The sequence below is a fragment of the Miscanthus floridulus genome, chromosome 1, assembly GCF_019320115.1.
Source record: "Miscanthus floridulus cultivar M001 chromosome 1, ASM1932011v1, whole genome shotgun sequence".
Lineage (NCBI taxonomy): Eukaryota > Viridiplantae > Streptophyta > Magnoliopsida > Poales > Poaceae > Miscanthus > Miscanthus floridulus.
The window spans coordinates 148,754,085-148,767,522 of NC_089580.1; the positions used below are offsets into that span (position 1 = coordinate 148,754,085).

Here is a 13,438-nt window from a genome sequence, read left to right on the forward strand (position 1 = left end):
CAGCGATGGCGGCGGGGAGAGGAGAGTACGAAGAGAGAGGGACAACGCAGGGGTGCCGGATGAGACCAGGGCTGCCGCGGCGCGCGCGCTGGGGGCTTCCTGCAAAACATCATGGGGTTCTGCAAAAAAGGAACAAGTCTCGAATTTCCTCTTCTTCATGTCAGAATAAAATTTACATTAGGGGTTTACGTGAAAAGTATCTCAACGTGGATACTGTTTATGGATGATGAGCTGGACGGCGGGTTAGTTTTCAAACAAATAGAGGGCTTCTCTGTAAAACTGTCAGAGGCGTATGTGCCAGCACGGGAGCGAGCCACGGAGTCCCAAATTCTCTGGTGGCAGCGGGCTCAAGTGGGTTTTAACATCTCCCGATATGAAGAGGATGAAGATAAGCTGGCGGCTACAAATCATCAAAACAATTCGTTTGGCTGAAATTCTGCTTCGTCGAAAAATACTGTTTGTTCGCTAAAAACACTGCTGAAGTAGTGCTGAAGAACGGGACCAAAAACCTAAAAGAGGGTTAGACAAAATCTTTCCCACATTTTTTTTCTCATGGCAGCGAGTTTTTCATATATTTCTTCTACGGGTTTCCCCCACAAAGGAGGTGTGGCATAGTCCGAACTCCGTTTCTCTCATTTTTTATCCTTGCTTTTTTTAACAGATTTATCCTTGTTTTCCCTTTTATTAAGTTTGGTATATATATATAGTATATTGTAAAGGCGAACGAATGAAAAGCAATCTGTTTGGTATCCGGGCAAGAAGACAAAACTTGAAAAGAGCTCAAGCCATCAGCACGTTCGCTTGGTCGTATTTGGCTTATAAACTATGACTTATCAACCAATGAATAATATTTTTCTCTCATACCAAACCAGCCAACAGTACTTTCAGCCATGGCTTATAAGCCAAATCAGGCCCAACGAACATAACGCATATGCTTACGTACACCTGTTCATTTCATAAATAAAGTTCGACAAAAGAGGAGGTGCAGCACAGCAACGCAGGTTCCAGAGTCTAGAGGAGACTACCATGTTCAGATTGCCAATTTGTCACCAGCCATTGCGATTTGCGAAGCCGATAGTGTACGTGTGCGGGAGCATGGGAGGAGGAGGAACCAAAGGTTCTTTTCTCTCTTGTCCGCTCTCGGAGGCGCAAAGTTTCCTTTGATCGCAAGCATCTCGCGATCCCGAAGGCTTGCGTCGCTGCCTTTTTGTTTGGCACGACAATGTTCTTACGTCTTCGACGCATGCCTTGACGGCGACTGGATGCGTACCGCGTAGTATTAGGAATACTCTTTTTTTTAGTACCACAAAAGTTAGGCTGGTCGATCATCCGCGAGATGTTAGATATCTTTTCTTACTAGAAAATACCTGTACACTGCAATAGCAGAGATATTATTCGTATATAAGTAGATGGTTTTTGAATGATAATTGAGCATCTTCGTTAATTTTCACGAGTTTACGTGTCAAGTTAGAATTCCTTTGTCGAACCATGGGTTTCGTAAATTAATGGTCCGTTTGGTTTCCCTTAAAAAAAGGTTCGTTTGGTTTATGGAATGAAGTAGTCTATCATCTCGTTCTCTAGTTTTTCTGTTTGGTTTGTGGAATATAATGGGTTTATTCATTACCATCTCAATCCTCACAAGCTATTAACTAGTATTAGTATGAGAAATATAATCATTTCATTGAATTTAGAAATTGCCTCATGATGTATCATCCCATTTAAAATGGGTTAATTCCCTAAACCAAACACTCTGTAAGTGATCATAGAATAGGAAAGTGATTTTATTTGCTTCTAAACCACTCACCTCTTCCATTATATAAAAAATACATAAAATAATTAAACCCCCTACATACACATCTAAGTTATCCACGTATGCTATCAATACAAAAGTAAATTAAAAATTCTCTAATCTACATTAATTATCCATCTTTGTCATTGCTATTAAAAGTTTAAATAAACTTCTAAATTTATATTCAAATTACTCAAAATTACTATTACGGAAAATACCTCTTAAGTAACCGTGTATATGGTTTCAAACTTTACAAGGTTGCTTAAAGCCTTTTAATAATGGCAAAGGTGGATACATTAGATACGTAGTAATCGAAGGGGTTGCTTTAGATTATCATTCGTAAAGCTATAGGTGGGTAGTTTCGATGCTAGTTTATAGGCTTACACGTGGGTACTTTTTAGAAAACAGAATAGATCCAACGCGGATTAAAGCTAGTTGAATTTATGGCCAAATGTTTCCGACCATTCTTTTCTTTTTCTAGCATGTTTCATAAGGATTAAGGCGAGATTTCTGTTGAAAAGCATCAATTAGTAACTGTAAGATACTCCCTCTGTCATGTAATATAGTGTATTTTAGGAATTTTAAGACAGATTAAGAGAGAACATAAAAGAAGCATGTACCCTCATTTTATTTCCTAATCAGATGCTATCATCAACTTGATTAATGGTGATGGGTTGATAAATGAAAAGTATTTAATGTAAAACTGGTTTTTGTCCTCTAGAACACATTATATCTGAGGACAAATTTTGAATGCTAGAATGCACTATATTATAGGACGGAGGGAGTAATTAAGATGGATGTGGAGATGTGAAGATTGGGATAGTTTAAGGTAAGATCACGCTCTAATGAACAAGGACCCTAAGTAATCATAGTAAGATTAATTATAATAGTAAGATAAGATGGTTTGCTTGGTGCGGATATGGAGACAGAGGCAGGTTGCCGGTAGGATCTATCTCTGATAGTGGCCTTTATTGCTTCGTTGAAAAAACAAGCTAAAACATTGTTTCGGCTGATTTGCTGTGAGAGAAAACACGATTTTCGCTGAAAAAACAAGCTGACAAAGACGAATTATAAGAGAAGCAGGGCCAGTATATGTAGTACAGAACAAAGGATGGTATTAATGTAAAGTAGGGGCCGACAGAGTGGGTGTATCTTTGCTGTGTGCCTGCATGTGAGAACCCCGTCGGCAATCGAAAGGCAGGACGCAGCAAGCACTCGTGGCGCTCTACTTGAGGCTGAGACTTATCCATAATTCATTGGAAAACTAGCCTTTGGATTCCACTTATGATGATTGATGCAATTCTAAAGTTATTAGCCCGGATGATGGATGGGTGGATGAACATCCCATCCGTGGCTAGCGGCGCGCCGTCACCTGAGTGGACGCACGCAAACAAGGGCGGATGATCTGGCGTGGATGCTGTTGGCCTGTTGCTGCTTTTGTTTCGCTCTGGAGCAGACAGAAGCTAAAAGCAGAGCGGGAGGGCGATGTGTATGTAGCTCGTGAGACGGGGAAACGAAGTTTGGTTGGAAGAGGAAAGGAAGCTGATGCGTGGATGGCCACCTGCTCGGAACGGCCGCCGCGCCCTATTCTTTCTTTGGAGCAGTTTGTGCCGCGTGCCTGTAATCGTCGACTTTAGCTCGGGGAGCTTCCGTTAGCTATCAGCCAGTTCTTGCTTCCCACTTAGGCCCCGTTTCGTTTCTCCGGGATGAAGCCAAGCAAGAATTCCGGCCGGACTCGTTACTTTAATTTATAGTATAGCTTTCACTAGCCGGATTGATTCCTCGCAACTAGCCTGTTCGCTAGTAAGTTTCTAGGCTGATAAGCCCGACTAGTACTGGTTCGTTGTGAAAGGAAAATACTATACCAACGAACACGCTGAATAGTCCTACTCGGTAAAGAAAGCTGCCTAAAAAGGGATTCTGCATCTGGCATTCCATTCTGCCGCAGCCCGCAAGGAATTGAAATTGAAAAGAATTTGTGGCTCGTCCATCTTTCGGCGACACCGGCGGCTCAGTTGATATGTGCGTGCCAGGAGTGGCCGCCGTGATCCTACCCGCAGGACTACCGCCAACATATCGTATCGCAAGAGAAAGCCAATGCCGTTTTCGTTTTCTTTGGCCGCTGCACCCACCGCCTCATCTCCAACGTCCTAATCGCGCGCTCGATCCTGCTCTGCTCATTTGCCTGCACCTGGCGCTGCTGTGCGTATAAAGCCAGAGGAGCCTCAGCTTCCAAGCTTCCCTCCCCGGCCCCTAGTGCTGGTACACACAACATACCCACACGCCCCTGCTCCTCTCCGCGGTTGCCAGCCACCTGCTCGCTTCACCAAATTAATAAGCATTCCGATCGAGGCTTTCGTTTCGTCCGGGAGAAGCAAGCTAAAGGAAGGCGATAGGATCGGAGCCCATCGGGAAACGGGAGCTTCAGCCCGAGGTACGCCCATGGCTTCCCCCCATTTCTTGCGATCCTCATCGCCTGCCTGCTATTTGCTTTCTAGCTTCTCCTTTCCTCTCTTATTTATTTCTCGTCTGTGTAATTCCTCCTCCTCTTCTCTAGTTTAGTTCTGGGCATGCCGCATGTTTCCTTCCCCTCGCTTGCAACCTACTCTGTTTCCATTCAGCAGCTCTTAGGTTCTTGCACTGCGCCTTCTTCGTTTATCGTTCGATCTCCTGGTGCTGCAATCCATGCACTGCCAGCACTGATCACACCACACTGGCTGCTGCCTTGCCGAACCGCAAATCAAATCAGATGAATTTTTCCTGATCTTCTCTGGCCCGGTAACAACCACCATGCTGGCAAGGCTACTTCCATCACTTTACTTATCTTCTTCATTCCATAGGCAAGGCAACAGTCACTGCTCACAAACTACTTCGATTAGGTGTTTTAGTTCACCAACCATCTGGAATAGACGGACGCATGGGTCCTCACCTTCACTCAGCCTGAGTGACACTGCGCTCCCACAGTTTGTTGACACTTGGGCGATGCTCTTGGCCAGACACTGACACCAGAAGAGTCTGCATAGCATATCAGCAGCGAGTTCCGGTCCGTATTCGCATCTCAATTATTTCCTTCCTTCTTTCGCTTCCCCTGTGACGTCGCACATACTGCGCCGTGCGCTGACAGTGATACATACACGTTGCTGTTGGATTGTGGTTGCTTCCACTTCCACCTCAGCATGGAACTCGAAACATCTGCAACCTAACCTGCCTATGATCTTGACACGCGCTGTCTCACTAGCTTAATTAGTCTTTAATAGTAGCATGTTTTGGTGTCACACGACTCTCTACACAACTGCCCTGCTCTCTTCGTTTCAAATTCAAATCCATAAATGTCGAAGTTATTTTCTATAAAATTGTTCACAAACTTTTTTTTTTTGACTTGCTCCAAATCTAGAATTGCATTTTTCTTGGATGGAGGGAGTAGAACTTTCCTAGCTTTTGAAACAGTCTACAAACGTACATCACTGCGGATAATATCAAATTCTCTATTAAATATGTTTTCCAAGTTCATGTATTTGAACTTGTAGATGTTAATTTTTTTTTATTTTTAACAAGATTTCAAGATTTTTTACATAAGTTGATTCTAAAAAATAAACTGTAATCGGAGAAAGTATAAAATTTCATAGGATACACACGTAAGTCAAATGGCTGCTTTTATGTGGTTGTCATCAGAAAGTAAATACTATTCCTTAAGTTCCAAGGTACATGCCATTTTAATTTTGTTTTAGGTCAGACTCTTCTAATTTGATCAATTTTTTAGAAAAATATATTAATATCTGCAATATGAAATATATACACTATTAGTACATGTTTCATGTTAAATTCAACAAAACTCATTTCATTCTGTAATAGATATTGATGTATTCTCTTATTACTTGGTTAAATTTTGAGTTAAAATTAAAATATTGTATATTCTTCAACAGAGGAATATATATTTTTCAGTTATCTCAGCATTGAACTCTGAAAACCGTCGAGCTGACAATTTCAGTTATCGGAGGAGTCGCTAGCACAACACAAGGCCTTCGCTTGCACATCTTGGGGGGTGCGAGGATGTTGCAGAAAAGATGGAAGGGATGCATCTTCTTCTTCTCCCTCGCCTTCCTTCTCTGCAACGCATCAGGTATGTATGTTACGTTCTACGCAGGTTTACACGCCTTTTCCCCCCGAGTCTTCAGTGGCACCGGGTTCCTAGTTCCTTCCTCACTTTTCTTTCTTTATCCTTTTCTGTCATCCCTAAAAACGACTTTCTTTTGTGTCCCCAAAGATGCTTTACTTCGCTAGAAATGCATGCATGTCATGTATGCCGATAACTGAATAAAGTGTAGAGGATTGCAAGGGGCCTTTTTTTTCATAAGCTACAAAGGGGTAGGGATATGCTTGTGCCTTTTACACCCTTTCCATGCCTTATCTCGAGTCAACAAAGGCGTAAGGACACTTGTGCCATGCCCAAGTTTATCTGAACGATCTTCTCACTATTATCTCGTTTTATAAAATCAATGATGCTGTTTGGCACGTGTAACCAGTAATTAATTTCGTCTAAAATTCTGCTCTGAAATACTGAAGTCTGAATTACAGTGTATTGGGATGCATTGCTATTTGGGCTAAAGCCGGATTTACTTATATTACAGTACAAATTTCTATTTTTCACAAACCCGCAGGTGTAGTACTGATGATGGCTTCAGAAAACTCTCCGTCGGAGTTCGCCAAGATCGTTCAGTCTAAGCAGACAAGGCAAGCTCGCGTGTGCGGAGCCGACCCTCAGCTGCTGAGCTCCCTGGCAGGCATCGACGACGCAGAGGTGATGGTCACCATCCCCAACGAACAGCTGGAGCACGTGGCCGAGTTCCAGGAGGAGGCCGACCTCTGGGTCGCCGCCAACGTCGCGCGGTTCCTCCCTGCGACCAGGATCACGCACGTCCTGGCGGGCGACGACGTGCTGCTGGCGAGCTCCCCGGGCAGCAGCGCCTACTTCCTGGTTCCGGCGATGGTCAACCTCCGTTCGGCCCTCGCCGCCGCGGGCCTCGGCGGCCGCGTCAAGGTGTCCAGCGCGCTGTCCGGCGAGGCGCTGGCCGACCCGGCGTGGTCGGGCGTCGTGGCCCACGTCCTGCGTTTCCTCGAGTCGTCCGGCTCGCCGCTGTTCCTCAAGTCGCGCCCGTCGGAGGCCAGCGACGCCAAGGTCGACTCCGCGTACGCCGCGATGCGCGCGCTGGGCGTCTCGCGCGTCCCCGTGATCGCGGCGGACCTCGCGGCCGCCGGCGGCGTGGCGGTGGTGCCGTACTACTACTACGGATACGGCTACGGCTACCCGGGTGCGGGTGGTCAGCGGCGGTCGCTGGCGACGGGGACGTTCTGCGTGGCGCTGCAGAACGCGGACCCGGCGGCGCTGCAGGCCGGGCTCAACTTTGCGTGCGGGCCGGGCCACGCCGACTGCTCCGCCATCCAGCCCGGCGGCGCCTGCTACCAGCAGAACAACCTGCCGGCGCTCGCGTCCTACGCCTACAACGACTACTACCAGAAGATGGCCAGCACCGGCGCCACCTGCTCCTTCAACGGCACCGCCACCACCACCACCAATGACCCAAGTATTTTTCTTTTCCTTTTTACCTCAAGAGATCGAGCAGTGTTCGTGAGCACTGATTAACGCCTTCGTGTGACTGCTCGTTTCAGGTTCAGGCTCTTGCGTTTTCGCGGGAAGGTGAGCACGGTTTATTTCAAAAACTGCAATTTCTGCACGCACCAGTTCTGTTATGTTCTGCCAACCACTCGGAACGCTTGCTAGACTGACAGTCTGACGTGATCTCGTTTTCTTGGCACGCGTTGCTGTTTCAGCTCCACGGCGGGAGGCTCCAACTCGAGCGTGCCGGTGGGCGCGAGCCCGCCGACCAGCCTCTCCCCTCCGACGGGCTTCACGCCTCCAGTCGGCTCTACCCCCCCGTCGTCGTCGGAGTTCACCCCTCCGTCCGGCTTCACCCCGCCAGCTGGAGGCGGCTTTGGACCCGGATTCGGCACCCCGCCGGGTTCCTTCAATGGCACCGGGTCGTTCGGGCCGAGCGGCACGCTCAACCCTTACAACGGCGTGTCCCGTGGGTTGTCGCGCGCCGGCTTGACGGCTCTGTCCGCCGCTGCCGTCGCCGTTCTTCTTGTGTCCTTGGATGCGATGTGAATTACCGATGCAGATACCTGGATTATTACCTCTAGCAGAGACTAGACATCCCTTTTCTCTCGTGTCACAACATGTTCTTGATTATTGAGCTACTGGTCATGTAGATGCCTGTGTCAGATCAGATTTCTATTATGTATAGAAGTAAATATGAAGCGAATATCTGTATGTATGTGAGTTGGGACAGTCAGGGTGCCTTGGTTCTGATGAGATGAGCGCATGGATATATGTATGTATGACACGACACAAATCTTTAGTACAATGATGAATTACATTTTTACAGGTTTGGAATCAGAAATGTAGGATGTAGCATCCTGTTTTTCGCATCGATCTGCTTACCCGTGACAGTTCAAACTTCAAAGTTCAAATTCAAACCGTGTGTGCAGGTGCGACAGCATGATCTCCTTGTCCCTGCTGGCCTTCAAACCTGAGCCACCTCTTGGCCCTGCACAGCCTCATGGCGCCGTGCAAGCCAACGCCGAGCGCCGTGAGCCCGCCGGCGAGCGCGAACACCCTCCACCCGGCCACGACGCACACGTACGCCAGGAACGCGGACGGCACCGCGCACATGGCCGCCAGCGCGGGCAGCGGGAGCGGCACGCGGTAGGGGCGCTTCAGGTCGGGCTGCCTGGCGCGCAGCCAGAGGAACGCCGCGAACTCCAGCAGCGTGCCCAGGCTGTAGAGGAAGTTGGCCGTGGAGACCACGTCGTCGAAGCTGAGGAAGGAGACGGCGAGCGTCACGGCCGTGGAGGCGGCGATGGCCACCCACGGGGTGCGCGACAGGGTGGCGCGGCGCGCGAACACCGCCGGGAGCAGGCCCAGCTCCGCCATGCCCAGCAGCTGGAACGGGCCGCTGCTCAGCTGGGCCTCGAACATGCCCACGGACGATAGAACAGCGCCGGCCTCGGTCCAGTACTTGAGCCATGGGCCTCCGATGATGCCTGCAACACGCGCACGCACCCAAGTTTCAGGCCTTGTGTATGATAGCGGGCCTACTACATGGGCCTCCATCGCCGGTCATGCAACTCTTGATTTGCCGACATTTTCAGATTGATTGAAATAGCGGTCACAGGTCATACACTGTTCATTGCGTTCTTTTTTTCCCCTGTTTGTTTTTTGAGTGCTTTTCAGGAGAATCTCTATCATCTCGATGTCTCAGTTAGGGTGCGATTAGTTCGGCCAATTTTGGATGGCCAAACTTTGCATAGTAAAAGATTCCCCACTGTAGCATTTTGTTTGTATTTGTGAATTATTGTCCAAACATTGACTAATTAGGCTCAAAAGATTCGTCTCATAAAGTTAAAGCAAACTGTGCAATTAGTTTTTGATTTCATCTACATTTAGTACTCCATGCATGTACCGCAAGTTTGATATGACGGGGAATCTTCTTTTTGCATAGTGCCAAAGTTGGGAGTTTTGGTGAACTAAACAAGGCCTTAAGGCCTTAGTTAAAAGGTATCTTTAATATTCCGTAGTACAAAATTGTTGACCAATAAGTTTTCCTTGTATAGAGCACGGGAGACATGTTTTAGTAACTCATAAGTATTAGCTGGGGCCACTAATACTTTCCTTTGTAGTTACTCGGCCCAACGCCTTTCAAATACAGGGTACACATATATTCCCGGTTGGGGTCACTCGACACGTTCCAATTAGATCCATGTATAATGCCTTATATTACAATAGAACTCCACTTTGCTATATATCCCCTCCGTTCTAAGTCGTTTTGACTTTTCTAAATTCATAAATTTTACTATGTATCTAGATATGTAATTTTCAACGGAGTAGATGCAAAACTAGTTATGCGATAAAGTTGTAGCAGTATTGTAGCTAAGCGTCAAAAATAGATGTGCTTCTATGATACTTGTTAAAATAGTTGTAGGTTACGTTTGAGGGTACTATGACTAAGTAGTGCTAGTTTTATGAAATTTATTCGTGCACCTAGTATGATTTATCGATGCAATTACAAGTAAAAACTAGATCCCACCATTGCCTCCCACAAGATATTTTATTAGAAGAAATCTCAACCACATGGCCAAGAAAAAAGTTCAGGAACCAACACCACAAAAATGATTTTTTAATATGTTTATCTAAGCCGCAAACTACATGCATCACCGTACACATTAACAACGCATGGGCATATATATGGCCCTGTTTGGTTCCCCCTCCTAAATGCTTTAGGAGCTAAAATCTGGATAGAATCTGTCTAAAGAACCAAACACCCCATCATAAAACCTCCTAAAAGTTTTAGGATGTTGGTTTTTCTTTAGAAGCTCCACCCTCTCCTAAAACCTCCTAAAGTCCTTCCTGGACCCCCACTACCCCTCATTTATTGCCCCCTCCCCCCCTCTCTCTCTCCTAAAGAAGGGTAAAAGTGTCTTTGTTCAACAACATTTACTGCTTTTAGTCAGTTTTAGGAGATGCAACCAAATACTCTTTTAGGAAGTTTTAGAAGGCTGCCTAAAACTTTTAGGAACTAAAGTTTTAGGAGGTCGGAACCAAACATGGCCTATATCTAGTTACGAATAAAAACATGATCTTACGTTTGCCTCCCACAAGATATTTTATATTAGAATAAATCTAAACCACATGGTCAAGAAAAAAGTTCACGAACCAACACACAAAGTGAACCTTTTTTTTTAACTTATACAATGGGAAGTCAAAACTCCTACCTGTAGGTCACACGTGACATAACAGGTCCACTACCGTTACGCTATATGCACGTTGACAGTGAAATGATTAGTAGTAATTTCTAATAAAATGGTGTCAACGTTGTTTGAACGCCGGCCCAATTTTTTTACAATTTGATCCTTTTTTTTTGAAGAAAATTTACGTTTAGCTCCCTGGGAGACGTAAACTCATCTTTTGATCATGGGGGTCGGCGCCAGGACTCATGGCGCCGAGGTAACACGTCTCGGCGCCACAGATCTTGGCTCCGAGGTGCCTGGCCGAGCACAACAGGTCATCCTAGGTGGCGTTGACGTGGCTGGTACCTCGGCACCAGAATACATGGCGCCGAGCATGGATTCAAAACCCATGGCCAAGTTTCCCTTGCCGAGGCTGCTTTCATTTCTTTCTCCTACCTCTCGGGTTCTTCCTCTCCCTAACCCGCCCAATCTCTTGAATCGACGAATTTGACCTTGGATACTTGGATTTGATCCATACATCTTCGCGAGTAAGGTATCCTCTCTCCCCTTATCATTTTTATGCACTGATTTGGTATATATTACGTCTATTTTATAACCCTATTACCTAATCTAGGGTTGCAAAATAGACGTAATATATACCAAATCAATGCGTAAAAATGATAAGGAGAGAGAGGATACCTTGCTCGCGAAGATGTATGGATCAAATCCAAGTATCCAAGGTCAAATTCGTCGATTCAAGAGATTGGACGGGTTAGGGAGAGGAAGAACCCGAGAGATTGGAGGAAGAAATGAAAGCAGCCTCGGCAAGGGAAACTTGGCTGTGAATTTTGAATCCATACTCGGCGCCAGAGTGCGTGGCGCCGAGCTCGGTGCCAAGATATGTGGTGCCGACCTCGGCGCCATGTATTCTGGCGCCGAGGTACCGGTCACGTCAACGCCACCTGCTGTGCTCGGCCAGGCACCTCGGAGCTAAGATCTGTGACGCCGAGACGTGTTACCTCGGCGCCGACCCTCAGGGTCCAAAGATGAGTTTACGTCTCTAGGGGGTCAAACGTAAATTTTCTTAAAAAAAGTACCAAATTGTAAAAAATTAGGGAACGACGGCCATTATTATTTGATCCGAAGAACCGATGAGGTCACCTAGAGCCAACAAATTGCATTGGTCCAATCCATAGTTGACAACAAACAAGAACTGAACACAAGGAATCATTTTTTGTCTCCAATAAACGACCAAACAGGAGAGTATATACGAAGACTCTGATTGCACATACATATATGAGCACTTATCCTATATTTTGCATGTCTGATTTTTTTATTGTTCAGAGAACATGCAATTTTGTTATTGTTTGGCTATAGAAAAAAAATTATAAGTTGTACCTTGTGAGTTGTTTCTTTTTAATTGTAATAGTTTATTGTGTAAGATTGTTGCTTGAAAATTTCAAAAAATTTAGGCACACAAAGTATATCAACTCCTTCAGTTTATACGTACCGGCAGCATCGGCCAGGTAGCCGTTCGCCCACGTGTCCGGCGGCGCGTCCGTGGCGCCGGTCGCTGCCATGAGCGGCAGCAGGTAGCTGGCAGCGATGAGCACGACTGCCACGGCCAGCGCCCGGGGAAACGTGCGCTCCGGCCGCTCCACCTCGCCGGCCATGGTGCTGGCGCTGTCCCAGTAGTTGAGGTTCCAGAAGAGCGTGTTGAAGAAGAGGCGCCAGTCCTTGCTGCCCTCCACCTGCACCGTCCACCGCCGCGGCTGCATCTTGGGCACGGCTATCCCGGTCATGAGCACGAACGGCGCCAGGGACACGAGCCCCAGCACGACGGCGCCCCACCCAACGATGCTCAGGCCGGTGTAGTTGACGAAGGACAGGAACAGGGTCATGCCGACCACCGTGCCCGTGCGCGTCCTGCCGCCCGTGCCGGCGGCCACGGCGGGGATGACGCGGCCCAGGTAGTCGGCGACGAGCGCCGGGTAGGCGGCGATGTTGATGACGCAGCTGAGGTACTTCCACGTGCCGAGCAGCGAGCCGGCGAACGGGCCGAAGGCGAGGTCCGCCCACCGGACGAAGCCGCCGTTGCCGGGGAGCGCGGCGGAGAGCTCGGCCGTGACGAGCGACTCCGGGACGCCCCACGCGAAGGGGAAGACGAGGAAGCCGAGGAGCGTGAAGAGCGGGCCCGCTGCGCGGAACGCCCGCTCGGAGCCGTACGGACCGCCGGCCACCTCGAAGTAGATGAGGAAGATGAGCGGGAGCACCGTCAGTTTGCTGCTGCTCCGGTGGCGGTGGTGATGGTGGCCGCCGCCTTGCACGGCGCCGTGGCGACCTTGCGCCGCCTGTTGCTGCTCGTCTTGCGACGTGTGATCTTTCACGATGGTGCCATCTTCTGGTGGCAGTGGTAGTTCTTGTTGCTGTTGGCGTTGCGACGGCAGCTTTGTTATTTGGATCTCCTGGTTCATGGTGACTGGTGAGAGCCTCGGTACTCTAGAGAGCTAGCGGAGCAAGTGTGCTGAGCGTTCATGCGGGCATAGGGCGTACTAGGAAACAGGCGTGGCGTTGCCGCGCGCCTCCCTGTGTCATGCCAGCGTGTGATATGTGAGTCCATCCGAAGATGATCAGTGTGTTGCCTAGCCTCGTGCCTCAACGAGTTGGAGCAAACTGACCCATAGATATTTGTCACGTTTGAAATAAGTTGACGATGTCTTATTTGACACATACTTACATGAAACCAAGATCGAAAGTATGATAGCAGTTTGTTCAATAATAAGAAGATATAAGATTCATTTACATTAATTACTCATATTCAGGCATAGTTAAATCATTTTCCATTATCAACGCTGAGTAATTTCT

At 47.6% G+C, this 13,438-nt stretch overlaps 2 protein-coding genes across 3 annotated transcripts; one reads left to right on the plus strand and one right to left on the minus strand.

Annotated features, from left to right (window-relative positions):
* Nucleotides 1-3,953: 3,953 nt before the first annotated feature.
* On the plus strand, nucleotides 3,954-8,117 carry LOC136543718 (glucan endo-1,3-beta-glucosidase 4-like). Of its 2 annotated transcripts, none has more exons than XM_066536100.1 (5): nucleotides 3,954-4,223; nucleotides 5,713-5,909; nucleotides 6,448-7,371; nucleotides 7,457-7,484; nucleotides 7,619-8,117. In XM_066536100.1, the coding sequence occupies exons 2-5, from the start codon at nucleotides 5,840-5,842 to the stop codon at nucleotides 7,950-7,952; spliced, it is 1,356 nt and encodes a 451-aa protein (XP_066392197.1). In that variant the 5' UTR covers nucleotides 3,954-4,223; nucleotides 5,713-5,839; the 3' UTR covers nucleotides 7,953-8,117. The 2 variants fall into 2 exon arrangements, with proteins under 2 accessions (XP_066392197.1, XP_066392191.1); XM_066536094.1 differs by having other exon boundaries at nucleotides 3,957-4,223; nucleotides 5,778-5,909.
* A 127-nt stretch (nucleotides 8,118-8,244) lies between these two features.
* LOC136543710 (probable polyamine transporter At3g13620) lies at nucleotides 8,245-13,130 on the minus strand. The gene is made up of 2 exons (XM_066536087.1): nucleotides 12,084-13,130; nucleotides 8,245-8,890 (listed from the first exon to the last, which is right to left on the minus strand). The coding sequence occupies exons 1-2, from the start codon at nucleotides 13,045-13,047 to the stop codon at nucleotides 8,319-8,321; spliced, it is 1,536 nt and encodes a 511-aa protein (XP_066392184.1). The 5' UTR covers nucleotides 13,048-13,130; the 3' UTR covers nucleotides 8,245-8,318.
* Nucleotides 13,131-13,438: the final 308 nt, after the last annotated feature.